The 18,924-nt window shown below is 40.4% G+C and overlaps 1 protein-coding gene across 4 annotated transcripts in view; it reads left to right on the forward strand.

Annotated features, from left to right (window-relative positions):
- The window catches only part of wt1a (WT1 transcription factor a), a 33,316-nt gene extending 15,742 nt beyond the window's left edge, over positions 1 to 17,574 (forward strand). For 2 of the 4 annotated variants that reach the window (XM_049573591.1, XM_049573593.1), the window contains 5 exons: positions 6,697 to 6,796; positions 9,726 to 9,870; positions 11,396 to 11,485; positions 11,919 to 12,002; positions 12,380 to 17,574. In XM_049573591.1, coding sequence (XP_049429548.1) covers positions 6,697 to 6,796; positions 9,726 to 9,870; positions 11,396 to 11,485; positions 11,919 to 12,002; positions 12,380 to 12,501 — 541 coding nt within the window. In that variant the 3' untranslated portion in view covers positions 12,502 to 17,574. Of the gene's footprint in view, positions 1 to 6,696; positions 6,797 to 9,725; positions 9,871 to 11,395; positions 11,486 to 11,918; positions 12,012 to 12,379 lie in introns of all 4 variants that reach the window. The other 2 variants (XM_049573590.1, XM_049573592.1) reach the window with 1 other exon arrangement.
- Positions 17,575 to 18,924: the final 1,350 nt, after the last annotated feature.

The following is an 18,924-nucleotide window of genomic DNA, read 5'->3' on the forward strand; positions in this document are numbered from 1 at the left end:
AGCTTCATTAGTGATGAGAGTTTGTTTTATTAGTTATGATTCTGAATAGATTATAAATGAGGCCAGTGTTCATTCCATCTGACAATATAAGAGTTCAAAAGGTAAAAGTGTGTTCAGGCAAAAGAATGAGCAATTTTTAGAGTTGGAAGTAATTGCAAATAAAGTGAATGCAAGCTCATGCAAGTGGATCAAATTGACACAGCTGTGGTGAGCAGTGTGATACAGAAGCGCATTCCATTCACTGGAAAAAAAATTAGACACCATATCGTAATTACGAGATAAGATAAAGAAAAAGAAAAAGTTCTTGTCGCCTGTAGATCCTCGCTAATCAGTGGGCAGTGATGGAGCTATCGCAGTTAATCTGCTATTACTACCTTCTCCCTAGTGATGTGCTGGATGTCGCTCTCTTTCTGCAGGAGCAGTTGAACCAACATGGGATACTTCATGGAAATGCATCCAAGCTGGTTTGGTAGTGACTCAGAGAGCTGTGCGGCACATGCTAAAAATCCTAGGAGTACAGCTAGGGCAACGGAACAGTCTAGTTGTAAAGAAACCAAGTTGTTGATTTACCCAAAGACATGAATTTACCTCTTCGTAAAATAAGATAATCCCACACTTGGGAAATTCACGTCACAGCAGCTCAAAGCACAGACAGAAAAGAGAGGGTGACAATGTAGCTAGAAAATTAAAGATTAAAAAATATAAAATGTGTATATAGTATATGTAGATATATAAATATAGGCTATGCATATATATATATATAAAAAAAAGCCTTAGTAAAAGTAAGGCACTAAATTGAATTACTGTACACACACACACACAAGACTACAATATATACACAATAAAGATATGGGATATAGTCAAGATGGCACCGCCCAAGTGGCAGCTGGTTACAGTAGCTCCGACCCCCCTTCGTGGATGTGCAGTATGTGGTTCTGAGTGAGGCAGTGGCCAATGTGGCACTTTTCCTGATCTCATAATTACGAGATAAGGTGTCTAATTTTTTTTTTTTATCCAATGCAATGTGCTTCTGTAGTGTGATGCCTCAACCTGAGTGAATAAAACAGTGATTATAGTGTAATGACTTCATCTTAACTACTAGGCAACCAGGATACTACAGCCACTTTGTTTGAAGATAATCTGTCATGAACCAAGGTGTCATTTAGAGGGACATGTTTTTGACGTGTAACTGTCAGTGGTGTTACACAAAAGATCAAATGATCTTCTGGGGACCATGAAACCCTACACCAAATTCAGCAAATCTGGTTTGCAATTCACCAAATCACCAAAATAAATGTTGGCACTGAGCATTTCTGCAAACCATGGATGTGTTACATTTGTATGTTATTAAGCAGCAGATTTAGTTCCTTTACGTTTCAATGATCCTGTGGTTAACGTGCGGTTAGGCTTAGGCACAAAAACACTTTAGGTTTGGGAAAATGTTTTGGTTTAAAATACCTGCTTAAGTCATGATATTGGCAAGAAATGCAGCGATGTCTAGATAAAAAACAACCGCTTTTCATGACACCATCTCTGTAGGAAATGCAGCAATGTCTCAGTAAAAAAACGACCCTTTTTTTGTTGTCTGCAGCTTTGCTGGCGTCTCAGTAGCTGACATGCCAACCATCCTCTCCACCTCCCGATGACTAAGTCAACTCATATACTACGTCACCTTAGAAACCTTGATGAAACGTACATGAAACGTACAAATGTAACATATCCATGGTTTCACTGTAGCATCAGCATCTCCTGTTCACACAGAGTTAAAAACATTCAGCAGTATGCACTGTACTTTATGTCATGATGACCTGCATAGCTGCACGCTGGTCAGCGTCTGTGTCGGCTCACAAATACCTTTCTACCCTGAGCCAACAGGCATTCATCATAGTTAACAGATGAATGAGTTTGTGTGTGCGTATGTGACTGAAAGAGACGTATATGTGCACAAAGGGGTGGTAGCAAGAAGGAATGTCTGTGAAGAAGTGAGTGTGTGCTTGTGTACAAGTGGTGTGTGAGGTTCATTAAATCGGATATTAGAGCCTGATTGGTCTTGAGGACTATTTTTAAATGAGTGACAGGAGAGACCATTGTGTTTTCTTTGGTTGACAGGTCTCAGAAGAGGGTTATATCATTGTGTTTCAGTGGCCTTGGTCAGAAATGACTGTGTCTCTCTCTGTGACTCTTTGTGCTCAGTGTCAGTGGGAGGAGCAGGAGAAGGGAGGGGAGGTGTGAGGGAGTAGTAAGGATGAGGAGGATAGAGAAAGAGAAGGGAGTCAGTAGAGGACAGGGAGATAAAGAAGGACGGGGCGAGGGGCAGGCAATGAGGAAGAGGAAGTGTAGGGGAGTTGAGCTCAGAGAGGAAGAGCAGATAGGCCCGTTCCCAATGTTCACGCGAAATACTGAAACACTGAACCACACGTCACCTGCTGAAGAGGAGTGTCTGTGCATAGTAAAGCCTGAGACTACATGTTTCATATGTTTTCAACAAATACTTTTGTTCTTGTAACTCTGTATTTGTCCCACACAGTGAGTTATGGGTAAGATAGACATCATATTATATTCTTATTCATTAGATTCATAGATTCTCTTCCTGGGTTACTTTCCTGATAGCCTTATTGTAGCAGTGGACTTTGCTGCTGGGCCACACTCACATTAATTTTTGAAACTTTTTCTTAGTTAATACAGCAGGTTAGATGAGGGTTAACTCCTCAGCACCACCACCTCCCACATTCACTAATCAAATTAATGAAGTTGGAGTTAAAGGTGTTTCAGTCGAGAGTCCGAGATCCATGACTAAGGTGCCCCAACGTGTACATTACCTGCAACTACCAACTGAAATGCCAAAAAATGTAAATGAATGAACATAAGTAAAGGAGCATTTACTTTGACTAACACCGTGTCGACCGCTGACGTAGTCTCAATGCTTCTCCTCCTGTCCTTGGAAATGGCGAGGCAGACAAAGAGCACCTTATGTCCACTGGGCCATATACTGAACGTTCCCACTGCAGCAGCAGCAGCACAGGATGCAAACTCCCATCCTCCTCGTTTGGTTAGACAGACTGAAATATGACACATTTCATAGACAAGAGCTTTCTGTTTCTCTGTATGTTATCATTAGAAGATACGAGAGGCAACACCGGCAGCTGTGTCACACAGAGCAGGTTTTGTTCTGCTCTTGAAGTATTAAAGCTGTTTGTGCCATTACTGTAAGCATGTCTGTAAATGATGAAATGTCAAGTCTAATTGATCAATTATCTGAATAACAGGCAACTATTGTTTTTGTCGAAACAAATTTGATAATTATTTAATAAGCTATTCTAAAGTTGAGATGAATTAGATTAATCAATTATTAATTTTCAAGTCTAAATGACAAATAGTCCCTGGTTTCAGCTTCTCAAAGATGAGTTTTTACTGCTTTTCTCTGTTTTATATAATTGTAAATTTAATATCTTTCAATCATGGATGTATGTATAGGACTATACAGTGTAGGAGATGGGGCTCTGTTCATTTCTATAAAAGTTACTCAGTGGCGCATGAAGGCAAAAATAGTTTGACTTCCCAGGTACAAAATGACCCGCATCTTCCTCATGGTGTACCCCCAGGAAGCAGGCGCACTAAAGACTTCCCAGTGCCAAGCCACTAACTTTCGGTTTAGCCCTAACTGAATGGAGATAAATGGGTTAATGGGCTAAACTGTTTGGATTTAGTTCAAAGCCTGGTGCTCTTCCTGGGGGCTTGCTTTGAAAATATCAGCATGGACTCTGGGAAATTGTGATGGATATTTTTAAGTAGATTCATTGCTAAAAAAAAAAAAAAAAAAAAAAAAAAGTCATAGGTAGCAGTAATGATAAAGCTTCAAATTCAGAAAATGAAATAGATGCAGCCAAATCAAAACTCTTTCAGGCTTTGCTAGCATGCTATCATGCACACAGTGACAAACTAACAGCAGGTATAGTGTTTATTATGTCCACCAAGTTAGATTGATGACCTTAAAGGGAAATTTCGATTTATTTCAACCTGTCTCCTATCGTCCTAAATTCGTTTCAAGTGACTAGTGACATAAAAATAATAGTTAGCATGTTAGCCGTTAGCCTAGATACAGCCGGGGCGCATAGTAGCGTCAGATCTGTTAAAACATAAGTGAACGGGCAACCTTCAAGTGCAAAGTTAGTCCACTAAACAAGCTTTTTCTCCACAAAGACCGCTTCATATTGTTAGGAAAAATGTCAGAGAACATATAGAAAACGACATGTAAACGTGTTGTCTTACCTTACCGGTGTGGTGCCGTGTTTGTTTACAACTTAGCTCTGCTTTCCAAGCACGGTCGAAATATTGCGAGAACAAACAGTGATCTCATTCTGTGCCTGAAATCTCGCAAGAACAAGCAGCAACAGCTGGAAAGCAGAACTGGACAGTAGCCTGAAAAGTTCATTCATTTATTTTCTGAAAGATTTATAGAATAATGGCTGACTTTTTGCCAGACTTCGACTTTGTGGAGGAGGAATTTGATTTTTTGTTTGATGGCCACCCTTATTTATTTGAGCCAGAATACACTGACGAAGAGCTTCGTAAAACTGAATAACGGAGGAGAGAGAGAGAGAGAGAGAGAGAGGTGCAAGAGGTAGAGGACGAGAGAGGAGGAATGGCTGCTGCAAGGCTGCGTAGCTCTGGAGATTGGTGGTGTACCTCTGAATGCTGTGCCCCAGTGCCCACAGAAGAGGAATGCCTCTGTTGGAAAGAATGGGACCGGTTGCAGCCTTATTTTCAAGGTCTGGATGTGACCGAGGACAGGACACCTCCACCTGGAGTGGTATCCAGCTGGGCTTTATCTAGAGCTCACGAGATTTCAGGCACGGTATGAGATCGCTGCTTGTTCTTGCAATATTTCAGCCATGCTTTGGAAAGCAGAGCTAGAGGGATAAACAAACATGGCAGCACACCGGTAAGGTAAGACAACACGTTTACATGTCGTTTCCTATATGTTCTCTGACATTTATCCTAATGATATGAGGCGGTCTTTGTGGAAAAAAAGCTTGTTTAGTGGACTAACTTTGCACTTGAAGGTTGCCCGTTCACTTATGTTTTAACAGATCTGACGCTACTATGCGCCCCGGCTGTATCTAGGCTAACGGCTAACATGCTAACTATTATTTTTATGTCACTAGTCACTTGAAACAAATTTAGGACGATAGGAGACAGGTTGAAATAAACCGAAATTTCCGTTTAATAACCTCTAAGTTAGATTAATTAGCAAATGTTAGCATGCTAACATTTGCTAATTGGCACTGGACACAAAACAAAGTTAAGGCTGATATGACTTTCATTATTTTTTTAGTTATTTTGTCATTATTGAAAGTATTAGACAAATTCAAAGTATGACCTGACATTCGGCGTTTGATGAAAAATTAAGGGATCATCAAAGTTGTTACGATGCATCTTCAGGGGAACCTGAATGTGTGTACCAATTTTAATAGCAACTAATAAATGCAGTAGTTGTTGAGATATTTTGATCTGGACCAAAGCGGTGGACTGGCTGACTGACATGCTATCCCTAAAACCATGCTGCTCGCAAGGCTAAAAATATAATCTGAGTAAATACTGCATAGAACCGCACAAAGAGGCCTAATGTAGAGTTCTGCATTCATCCTAGGCTACATGCTTCATTCACATAGAACGGTTCCTATGATATCCTACAAACGACGTCCTAACGAATGATGTTACATCCTTGATGCACTGTTACGTAACTGACGTGAAGTTACAGAGGTTAGGTTAAGGCAAGTAAAGTTGCTGTGGGTAGGTTTAGGAAACATGACTAGGACGTACCTTAAAATAACTCAAAATTCACTCGGTTCCAAACACACGTCTCCAGGGGAAAGTCCTGGCACAAGGTAAACGTTTTTGTGACCCATCAACCACCCCTACCTGCCTCCTTACACGACCGCCTGGAACTTGCTCACGTGATCTCAGCCTTTCGAAAATCCGTGGGATGTTTATGAATTTGGGCATGTTACTTTACATATGAAAACCTATGAACAGTTTGTGAGAACAGCCTGCATGGTTTCATGTGGTCAGTTTCTCTGATATCAGTTCTGTTTAAATATAAACACCTCTTCCTTTACATGGGCCAGCTGATTTTGTATCTGGGCTCGTTGTGCCAAAGGTCAAAGTTGAACATCTAAGACCAGATGTTTTACACAACCCCCCCAACTACACATGAATGGTCTGTGTTTTGCATTATGGGCTGTATATGATGAGGTGAACATGTTTGAATAATGATACTTTAATGGCGCTACCTGCAGTCAAACAGAATTTTATGCTCTATATATCTGCCACTGTGTTACACTGTACGGATTTATAGCATTGAATCACGTTCTTGCATCTTGTTACATGATGTCTCGCTGCTTTATGTTCACCCTACTGTATGTGGCAGCTGTCTGTGCACAAACCGTCTTTTTACCTGTGACTTTTTGTGATTGGAAAATAATTTAGTGGCACAGGATTTGCAATTCTGATATGTTGGAGCTGAAAATGTTTCAGCTGTCTACACTTGGATAGCTAGAGTTGCTGTGCAGCTGGATCTAAGACAGCTGGTCAACTGTGTAAAAGTGTTTAACTGAAGTCGATTTTCTGACTTTTTCATAAATTGACTGTTGATTTAATTTTATTTTTCATCACTCTCACTTTCTGTGTTGGCAGCCATACAGCAGGCTACGACAGCGACCCCAGTACCCCCATGTTGTACAGCTGCAGCACACAGTACCGCATACACACACATGGAGTCTTCAGGGGAATACAGGTAAGTCTCATACTGCATCTCTCCACATGTTACTACTTTATTTATTATCAAGAGGACATAGTGAGGTCCAACAGCTTCTCTGTCTTTATTGTACATGTTTTTTATACACACATATTACTTTTACACACTCTGTAATGGTTACCCTGCATAAAAAAGACACACTGAAAACCCTACAGACACAAAAACACGTCAGTGACACAAAAGAAAGAGAATAATTTTAACATTTTTAAACGAGTGGACTAAAGGAGATGAGCAGTGGAGAGCCTGATGCAATGACCAGGCTATGTGAAGAGGAAATACTGATATGTAGCAGAGGAGAGATTTACAAACACACACACACACACGAATGCCTTCACATGCGCGCACACACAAACATGTTGTGTCCACACATACACAAAGATTTTTAAAGGCAGCTCTAAAGGCCAAGAGGAATCTTTTTCCACAAATCCATTAGCAGTGGTGAAACAGACACACGTGCGTGCGCACACACACACACACACACACACACACAGAGTTACACTGGGTAAAGATACAGTTTCCATACGAGGATCAGCATGTTAATAAATCATTAGATTTTAATTATTGTCTGTCAGCAGCTCTAAAAGACGGGGAGCAGAGATTCTCCAGACCTGCTCTTAGTCCACAGCAGGACTTTTTAAAATATTTCTTTCTTTCTTTCTTTCCTTTTGGGGCCTGTTTCATCATTCACCATGCTCCTTTTCTTCCTTTGCTCTTTTTTTTTTCTTCTGTTCATAGAAATGGATTGTACAACACACACATAAGAGGTCTGGCTCAGTGCAAAAGAATAAACCAACTCTCACTCTCATGCCTTTTAAAGTATAATTTAGGAGCTGCTAAAACACAAGATAACAGATCGGGTAGCAAAGTGATGCTTTGCTCCGTAATTTTTATTACAGGGATTACACTAATTCTCAGTCACTGCCAAAGGAAATACAGATGACAGCCATGGAATTTCATTCTTCATTAATACGGGTTTATGACGAGCAAAAAATATTACACAGCTTGTTAAAAACTAAGTACTATGATCAAGAATCACGTAGCAAATTACTGAATCATGGTTAATTCTATCACTCTATCAATCAGGCAGCTTTGCTGATCTGTGACTAGCAACACCAGACTGTACTCCTGATTACTGTAGTAAGAAATGCTGCGTTAGTTGTCAGTTATTTTAGTATGGGGCCCCAGCGTGTTCGATAATAAACAGATAACTAAGTAATTGTGAAACAAATAATCCCATAAATAAATTATGAAGAAGAACCAACAATTCGTGAAATAATTCAACATAATATTAAACTCAACACATTATTTTGACATGCTTTACATTCCATCATTGTTATTTTCATGATAATTTTCACTTTCATTTAGGAAAAAAAATATTGCAAAATGCCCTCTCTCAATTTCTTTTTAATTGTTTATTTTTATTTCAAAATGGAGATGTTACCAATGTCTCTTCGTGACAGTGGCTGTCACCACCCCAACACCTTTTAGCCAATCACATGCCCCCAGCCTCTCTGACAGCTGTGCTAGGCAGAAATCTCCCTTCTGTCTTAAGCCCCTCCCATCAGACAACCAAGGGCATCTGCACAAGCTTCAAAAATTAACCCATTGTTTCCCATAAATTGATTTATTTAATTTTATTTCATTAGAGTTGCAATGCATTCACTCAGCCCGTCCTTGCCCTGCTTTCTGTCTCTCTGTTTATCAAACCACAAATGAGACCCCACGGCCCCTCTGCCTCACTTCCCTCCGCTGTAGGCTACTTCGCCAGGAGGAGACAGACCTTCAATCAGTGACTGTAGGGGTCTGTATATGAAAACCTCCAGTGCCTGAAGTCACGGCTGGCTGGTGGCCAGCAGCAGTGCCAGGTATAACCTGTGTCACAGCAGCAACAGAAAGACTGTTGATTTGGCAAGGAGTTGGAGCTGTCTGGTCCCCTGGCAGTGGCTACAGGGATACAGGGTGCTGCAGCCGCTGACTGGAGAAAACCCGGAGACTCCCACGCTGACACGGGGAGAACATGCAAACTCCGCACAGAAGGGCTCCCTCCTGGGATTAAACCCTCTTGCTGTGAGGCGACAGTGCTAACCACCACACCACCGTGCTGCCCACAAGCTCAACAACTGCTACCAAATTTATGCAGTTAGCACCTGTTAGCTAGAGCAACTAGAAGCTGCTGTTGTGAATAAAAACAATACATAGACGCAGTCAACCTCTGTTCTTATTTTGCATTACCAGCTAACTAGCTGGGCAGAGTACTGAGTGTAGGTTATTACTTCGCATCAACGTAAAGAGCCAGTGATAACAGTGTTAGATAGCTCTTTAATTACAGGTCACGCCAGCAGCGTTTTGATTCTAAAAGTTTGTCACATAGAGAGACAGAACTCCATTAGGAGCAAAAAGATATAGAGTCATGCTTTGTGGTTGCTCTCGCCAGCAGAGCTGGAGATGTGCTGAACTGTCACATCATGTACTGGGTTGACAAATAGCAAAATACAGGAAATGTAGGTGTGAAAATATAAACCTGCATTTACTATATAGACAGAAAATTTTGATTGACCATGTGTTACTTGTTACTAATTCTTCTCCTGCAGGGTGAGCAGTGAGCAGCAGGGCTGTCATGGGGTGCTGTGGAAGTGGGTCTGTTTAAAAGGCGTGACTAACAGCTCCCTTTGGGCTGCAGTCTGTCTGGGGTCACTTTACTGCTAATTCCCATCTAATGAATATATGAGCATTTTATTATAATGGTCCCCATGAGCCAGACACATCACATGCACTTATTTACACACAGGACAGATTTAATTGCCTGTTTTCTAAATTACATTTTACCGGTTCAATTATTAATGTCCCATTTAAATTATATGTGTGTGTGTGTGTGTGTGTGTGTCTGTGTGTGTTTGTGTGAGTGCAGGATGTGCGGCGGGTGCCCAGCATTGCCCCAGCCATAGTGCGGTCAGAGAGCAGTGAGAAGCGTCCGTTCATGTGCGCCTACCCAGGATGCAACAAACGTTACTTCAAGCTGTCTCATCTGCAGATGCACAGTCGCAAACACACAGGTGAAACCAACAGAAAATGTGCTGTGATATTTCACTAAGCCTGTTACATAACTGCTGACAGCTGTATTGTTTGTGCCAGTGGTTCCAAACACACCTCCCAAAGGCACCCTAACTGACAACGTGTTCTTCACACTAAGGTTTTCTGTTTGCCTTCTTAAAAAGCTTGAAAGTGATATTTCCACTGGCCCCAGTTTTCTTATCCGCTATTGCCAGAAAATACTTACTGGATCGTGAGCATGATTTATTGGTCAACTGTCAAAATTAAGAGCAACTGTTAGCAGCAGCAGTTTCACAGCTCTGTGAAGAGCTGAGTATTTCCTCCCAGGCTCTAGCTAACAGGAGTTAGTTGGTCGGACCAAAACTTGAAGACATTCAGGTAACACAGAATCCTGAGAAAACCAGCAAATGAAAAGATTTAATAAAATATTTCAGAATTGTTGCAATTTAAAGCTACAGTTTGTCAACTTTTATAGAATAACTTGTCATACTTGTTGAAACTGTCTGTAATCTGACAGTAGTACATCAGACAGATAATCTTTGAAAAAATTGAGTTACTTTGGCTCCTCCCAATGCTTCTAAAGGCATTTGCAAGAATCCACTTCACCTGAACTTAGTCAGCCCAGTGAATTAAGTTATTTCTTTCTCAGACTACAGATGCTGCGAAAAGTCAGCAAAACATCCTCTCATTTTATAGTTATTGTTTACTAAGACTTACCATGGTATGAATAAAGGTTACCTAAGCCTCAAAACCAGCCACAACTCAGCCCTGAGCAAGAGTAACTGTTCACTGTTGACCAGTCAACAGACTGCAGTGTTCACAGCTCCACCTTTTAGTACCAGACCTGTGTGCTAGGTACTCCAACAGAAGGAGTGACCAAAAATGGAGACAGTTAGGAGTTCTTTTGGTATCATCCACAACTTTTCACAGTGGAAACGGAAAAAAGGTGTACTGGACTGTACCGTACCGTACTGCTTGGTGAAAACGGGGCTTAACACGATGTCTATCACTGCTTGTGCACTCACTGCACAGCCCTCTTCTGTTTACTTGTCTTAACCGTGCACACTGCAATGCAGCGAATGCACTAGCAGTGATTTACACTGTGTTAGAGACCCCTCCTGGCTCTGATTGGTTGTTTCCATTCTTGCAAAGCCATTAGGAGCACTAGGAGAAGCCAGAGAAACCAGATTATATGTCTCATGTACTACTGTCAGGATATAGAGTTTCAGCAAATATGAGAAAGTTATTTTATAAAAGTTACCTACTGTAGCTTTAAGTTTCTGTCATTTAGCTTATCAATTAATCGCCTGATTGATTCAGCTCTACATATATTGCTATTGTACATGAACAGCCACAAGGAGAACAGCAGACGTGTTATTGTCAACAAAATTTAACAAGGAGACATTTAAACCAAATTTTCGCTTTGGGTGTGTGTGTAATCTATGACGTCCAAGGGGATAAAAAAAAGTGATCAAATAATTTAAAATTTAACCGTATTTCACTGTCTTCTCTCTCATCTTTGTACAGGGGAGAAACCCTACCAGTGTGAGTTCACAGACTGTGGCCGCAGGTTTTCTCGCTCTGACCAGCTGAAAAGACACCAGAGGAGACACACAGGTTTGATCTGTTTTACTCAATCTGTCTCTGTCTTTATGTTGTTTTTCCTTTCAGTTGGTTGTATTTGCTCTCTCCACTTGCTCTCCTCTGCTGTTTGCATGACAGCCATTTTGTGGACAATGCAGTCTTTGGATATGCACAGTTTGCATTTTGTGTACACTGAACGCTAAAGTTGCTAAAGGCTGGTCAAACTTTGGAATGGCTTCCCTGCAAACCTCTGCTCTACTGTATTTTTCTATCTCCCTCTGTGTGTGTGTGTGTGTGTGTGTGCTGTGCGTGTGTGTGATGTTGAACATGTGTTTTCTGTATGTGTGTGTCTGTGTGTGTGAACTGGGGCTTGTTTGTATGCTGTGTGTGTGTGTGTGTGTGTGTGTGTGTGTGTGTGTGTGTGTGTGTGTGTGTGTGCGCGCATGCATATTGTACATGTCTTTAGGAGTTAAACCCTTCGAATGCGAGACGTGTCAGAGAAAGTTCTCTCGGTCTGACCACCTTAAGACACACACCCGGACTCATACAGGTAAAACAAGTGCGTAAACTTTTATTTTTCCATTTCTTCTTCATCCATTCGATGTTCATACAAAGTAACGTAATGTAATGTAACAACATATTTAGGAATGTCAACATGTATTTATTCTTACTTGACTTGTGCAGTTATTTACAGTACTACATAAAGTCCATTTAATCTTCCCATTCAGACTGTGATCAGCATAATATTCTAATATTTCTCTCGTTTTCTTCTTTCTTTTCACTTGATTTCATTGTTATTCCATCTGGCTTGCATCCTTTCTAAATCCTTCCTCTCCTCCACCTCTTGTCATTACCATCCTCTCCACGTCTTCTTCAATCCACCCTCTGTCTCTCCCAACCTGTCCATCCATCCCACCTCTCTCTCAGGCGAGAAGCCATTCAACTGCCGGTGGCCCAACTGTCAGAAGAAGTTCGCCCGGAGCGATGAGTTGGTGCGACACCACAACATGCACCAAAGGAACCTCACCAAGCTCCAGCTGGCCATCTGAGTCTTCTCTCAGCCTGTATCATGGTTTAACATGTAAACATCTGGCTTACATCTGCTTATATATTCTGTCTCCGGTTAATCCAGACCTGGTGACCCTCTTTGCAGCCAAGAAACTAGCCTGTGTGGGAACCAGGAGAGTCCTAATGGGTTCCTTAAAGTGTTAATAGTAGTTGTACATCTGTTTGAGTTTAAGAAGTAGACACCACAGTCTACCCTCTGAGCCAAAAGAGTCTTGACACATTCAGAATTGTGTTTCTATTGCTTAAGTTGTCAGGTTTAAAAGGATAAGACTGGTGATATTCTAAATTTATTCTATTGCCAACAAAGCCCATTAAAAGACCAAAACCAAGAATATGTTACGGCGTTTTCAAACCAACATTAGAACTGCACGAAAACCACAGCCTCCTCAATCAGCTGAATGGGACCACTCTGTTGGTAAAAAAAATTTTGAACTCAATGCAACTTCAGTTGGTGAGATGCTGTTTTGGCCAATCATGTACTTGCAAGCATGCTGCATTTCCACTATTTACCTGCAAGTAATATAAAATAAGTTGTAAAATCCTTCTTTGTATCATTATAAGCTGCTGTGCAGTGTTTTAGTGTCTGATAAACACCAAGACACAGGTTAGAGGGCTTCTGTTGCAGTGACCAGTACCGCTATGCAGCTATCAGGTATTAAACAGCTGTGTTTCTTGCTATGCAGCCACATATAAGCTGACTTTATTATTGGGAGGTGAAGGGGATGGTGGCTGGAGAACCAACAATCACATCACCCGTTGCTCACTAGCAAGTCATCACTGCTCTTCCAGCTACATTTATTAGCCCCAGACACGAGTGTTTAAGATCAAAACATGATCTTCTCTTAACCATAAACAAGTGGGGGTTTTTTGTGCCTAAACAGAACCAAAACTTAACTACAACATTTTTCCAGATTATGTGAACTGATTTTTCAAATTGAAAAATTGAAATAAAGTATATTAAAAGGATATAAAACATTAAAGCCCAAGAGCTTATTTCCATTGTGATCCTTAGGAACGTAAACGGCCATTTAATAAGGTCATTGTGACATTCTGACCATACAAGTCGGTGCAGCAGGAGCCTTCTAATTTACAAGACTGATAACCACTGCTAACACCTAGTTACTAGAGTAGCGACAGATCAGTGACTGACTTTCTGAATGGTATTTATGAAGCCTGTATCTGCAAAAGCAAAAATAAAACCAAAAAAAATAATTAAAATAAAATAACATTCAAAATGCATGGCATATTCAGCTGCGTATATGCTGCAGTATGACTTAAATTAAATTATAATGCTCATGTTTATTGGAAGGAAGGATCATGTCACCCAGTGCAACAGCGTTTCACAGGTCTATGGCATTGATCCCATCACAATACTTGCTAGTGAGATCAATTCATTGTTGGTTTTGGTCTTACAATTAAAATACAGAATATCACCAGACTTATCCTTCAAAGAAACCTCTCCTTATTTTCAATGATCATTTCATACAGTCAGTCAGTAAAATGGAAAGTAGCATTTAATTTGAGTTTCTGTTTACCAGTACATTTTCCACAGGCAAGAAATGCTGTGTAATTTAGATGTTAATATGAAAATATTCACACTACAGTACATTTACTTTACAGAAGGTTCCCATTGCTCAGCGTGAATGCTGGTGTCTTTAACGAGCGTCGAGACACCCTGGTCAAAAAATGTTTCCATAACAATAATGTAGTGTTTCAATCATCCCTAGTAACTGACTATTTTCTTGCCACCCTGTGTACAGTGAGGTCGAAGGTTGCGGTCAGCTACATATATGCCCTGACAGCTTAAAGCCTTTTCAGCTGTAAATATCTTTTATGTTGAACTTCTTTGGGAGGTTTATTTATTATCTCTTTGTGGTCAAACATTGCTTTCACTGGAATGCTTTAAAAGGAGTGAGGTGTCATTTTGCTGTGCTCACGCACATGCTGTCCTCTCTGCCGTCTCTTATAGTTTTCACAGTTATAAAAAATAATGCTGGGTTTGATTTAAAGGATCAAATGAAGTGATTAATTTGCATCTAACACCCTCTGAAGTGTTTGCAATGTAAGCTTTAGGTGTTTTGTCTGATTAGCATAATACATACATTGCAAACACATATGCCTTTATGGTTGCATTTTAAAAGCTGAACTTTTTGTTTTTGAGTAATGTGAGGGTTGGATTTTTTTGTAAGTGCTCAGCGCTCTTAGAGCTAAATTGTCTGAGTCTTTTGTCTTTGCGGTGTGTAAATATTGCTGGACTCTGGCAGTGTTTTAGATACTGCGAGCTCTAAAATATGTCTTTTGGGTCACACTGGCTCTGTGGCCGGGACATTATGGTCAAGATGTAAATAATACTTCTTCACCATGGGAACTGAACTCTTTCCATGGGGGAAAATATGTAACTTAACTGATATATTTTAGACTTGTCTTTGGATGGATCCAGGAAGTGTTTATACTTTAATTTTTCTTTCTTTCATGTGTATTAATATTTGTGTCATAAAACAGCAAATGTCATTGAAACATTTTGTACTGAGATAATTGAAAATGATGGTTTCTCTCTGTTTAAATGTATTGTGACTGTTTTGATACAGTACCAGTTTGCCTCTGTGGTCTTTATTTATTCTTTTAAAAGTTTCTTAATATTAAGTCGGCATTTATTTATTTATTTATTATTCTGTAATATATCATGGCCGTCGTAAAAACCCACAAGCAGGTCACATAGTTTAATCTGTCCAAAGTACTAAAATGTCAACTCCTCCTCATACACAGAGAGACAGTAAGGAAACACTGTTGACGTCATTATATGTAATTCCATCATTTTGAGGATTAAATTATATTTTTGGAATTTTATGCCCCTGACCTGAAGTCACAGTATCTTAAAAAAGAAATAAAGAAAGGAAAGCAAAGAGAGAGAAAAAGAAATATGTGCAAATACTAAATCTATACATCAGCTGACCTTGACCGAGGTTTCACCCTGTAACACACAGCAGAAGGTTTTTCCCGCCAGTACAGTAGGGGAGAGCAGGGTCCACTGGGACACTTTTGTATCGACACGAAAAAAAAAACATCCATTGCTCACAGACTACTGAAACAGTAATGAAAATAATTTGATCCCTGGACAGATACAAGTTTTTTAGAGCCAAACATGAAAGGAACAATTTTGAGTGCACTTTCCCAAAATTCCTCCTTCCTGTGATGATTGCGACGGTGGGTAGGGTAGGGTTCTAAATTTGAACACCATGTAGTTAGGATTGCACTTGTTCATACATTATAGCTCAGCAAATCTGCTAATAGCTTTGAATCACAGTGTGTCTTATCAAACTCGGAAAAACGTTTGTCTTGTTTTGTCCTACTAAGGTAGAAACTATACATAAAACTGTCCTTACCGTCCCAAGCAGTGACGGACTCAGGATGTTTGAAGGACGGGCGAAAAGGAAAAAAGGGCACCTACTGCATGATATGGGGACAAGAGGGCAGCCAAAAGGGCACATCCTCTCATTTTTGCCACTGAAGAGTAGGGGTGGGAATCTCTAGGCACCTCACGATTCGATTCAATTCCAATTCTGAGGGCAACGATTTCGATTATAAAACGATTCTTGATTCTAAAACAAGCCAATAAGAAAATTTACACTAGATATTGAAAAACATTTTTGTAGTAAAGCTGGGAATACATATCCAGTTCATACAAACTGTATTACTTACTGTGGTTGAGATGACTACATTCCATCAGTCTCCTCTGGTCCATCCTCCTCATCCACAAATCTCAACGGGACTCTCCTGTCCCTCGTCGACCTCCTCGACATTTCTCCTCCAGTATTTACAAAACTACAACTGACTATAACTACCTATGAACATAAAAAAAACCGAACTATTGTAAAAAAGCCGAACGATGGCAAAACTACTAACTATGGTGAAAACACGATGAAAACACATCAAAAAACACTCAAAAACACGGCATAAAAACTCAAAAGCTCTCAAAAAACCACAAATACTATTATTTACAATACTAAATATTATTTACAAAGAAAACGCTGCCCAAACTCCACTAAAACTCACCAAGCATGGATGATATATACAGATGGACGACACATCTCTACCTACCCCCACTGAAAATAAGCAAAGCTAAAATTTCCTGGATACGGCCACTGCCATCTTACTCTGGTGACGTCATTCTGAGCCAGAGTCTGTGCAGTTGCGTTCTTTGCGGTATCAAGTTTCCCGCCCATGCACCCATCCAACCAGTTGCAAGCAACACCACTGAATGCAAGCCCATTTGGCTCACACAGTTGTCAGTCATGTTGTAAAATCCCCATTTTATAGCATTGAATAGCTTATTAAAACCAAACTTTTCCCATTTCCCAACCACTAACATGGAGAGGGCAGGCTTTATGACCTATACTGCAGCCAGCCACCAGGGGGCGATCAAGATGTCACAGCTTCACTTCTGGGAAGCTGTCATGTCATCCATCTTTATATACAGTCTATGGTCCCAAGGAGAGCAGACACACTTTGGGCTCCCGAGCTATCTGCCGACAAAAATTCAGACAGCTCACACTTGCATTAACTCATAGGTCAGAAAATCACCTTTCTGTCAATATTTTCATGTTTGGTGGAAGAAAAATTAGAGCCAAAAATTTACTTCAAACACTGTTGATTTCAAAACAGAACAAAATGCGAGGAATAATCAGAAGGTCTCCTTTTAGAGGTTCTAAAGTGAAGAGGGTGTGGCTGAGTATGAGCATGGTGAATGGCATCAGGATAGTTGTTTTCTAACTTGTGAAAAAGGCACTGTCCCAACCGACCCCGCTCTCCCCTATATCCTGCCCACTGTGCTTACAACCAGACTTTTTCATTTAAAATTCAAACATTTTTAGAGAGCAGGTTTGTGAGTGACAAGACAAAGGGCCATAATTAAAAAAAAAAAAAAAAAAAAAAAAACTCGACTGTGTACTCCAGTGGATACAAACAGTTGCACAATCAGCTCTCGCTCTCTCACACACACACACACACACACACACACACACACACACACACACACACACACACACACACACACAGTATAGTACAGTACCATCCACTTTCCTCTCTTTATCTCTCACCAGATTCCTCATTGCATTCCTTGGCTCTCCTCTCAGTGAAAAAAGAGTCAGTAAATGCAGATAAAAATGAATGTTTTCTTTCAGACTCTCAACTTTCTTTTACACTTTTCACTCTCTTTCACACTCTCATGCTGTTTCTTCTTCTCATCCTTCCTTGTCCAACATTAGCTACTTCTACTTTTTTTCCCCCAATGCACTGTTTTATTTATGTCACTCTTATGACCTTTAGTTTCTCAATAACTGATGACAATACTTTTTGGGGAGGAAATTTCGTCAGTAAGATGACAGTCAACAACTCTCACATATATGAAAACAATAACTCACAACACAAAATGTTCTGGACCAACAGCCACCGCAGTATTTATGAAGAGAGAGCGAGAGAAAGCAGCAGAGCAGAAAACAGAGACAAAGACAGATGGAGGCAGAGATGGATAAAGACAGATACAGCAATGTTTCTTTTGTGAACTTTTATCATAAGTTTAGCCAAAGTGTTAGTGTAAATCAGACAACGTGTCCGATTCCCTCTGTGGAAATCCCCTGAAATTCCCCAGGGCTCTTGTGCTATATCTCAGCTGCTGGACAAGGCCTATATCTCTCATCTCTCTCTGCTGCGTGTGTGTGTGTGTGTATGTGTGTGTGTGTGTGTTTCGGTGTTTCATCTCTGTCCCAGCCTTATGCCGCCAAGGGCCTTTGAAGTACGAGAGCTGGTCAGTGTAACTGTAGTTTTGTCCACTTTCAGTAGTCACATTAGAGGCTGTATCTAAATGTTCTACTTAGAGCAGATATAGAAAACATGGATTAGGCCTCTTGAAAAAAAATTTTGGGGGAAAAAAATTACATACAAGTAAATCCTGAGGGCGCCAAGTGCAGTATATCAACCCTTTTTGGTGCTCAGCCAATCAGAACATTTCTGTAGTTATTTTAACCTGCAAGCAACTAGTTCAGCCTGGTCTCAGTCACAGCTGTGTAGCTGCTATGGAGGATGCTACTTATGTAGCCTGTTTGCTAAAAAGAACGCCCCAAAGAAATGTTTAAGCAGCTATGATAGATATTTTTGTGAAAGAGGTTGCTCTAATAATGAATCTGAATAGAGCTGAGTCCCAAATCTGCAGCTCCCCTCAGCTTTATGGAGCATTTCAGCGAGTTTCAGGTCCTTGTTTAGCAACTTATTTTTTTTGGTTCATTCTCATTGCTCTCATTGTGGCCTTTTTCAGACATGGTAAACTCTAATGGTAATGATAATGATAATTTTGCTCAGTGTCTGCTGGACATGTCAGCAGGCAGCTTTTGCTAACTTTGTACCATAGA

Source organism: Epinephelus fuscoguttatus, linkage group LG4, assembly GCF_011397635.1.
Source record: "Epinephelus fuscoguttatus linkage group LG4, E.fuscoguttatus.final_Chr_v1".
Taxonomy (NCBI): domain Eukaryota; kingdom Metazoa; phylum Chordata; class Actinopteri; order Perciformes; family Serranidae; genus Epinephelus; species Epinephelus fuscoguttatus.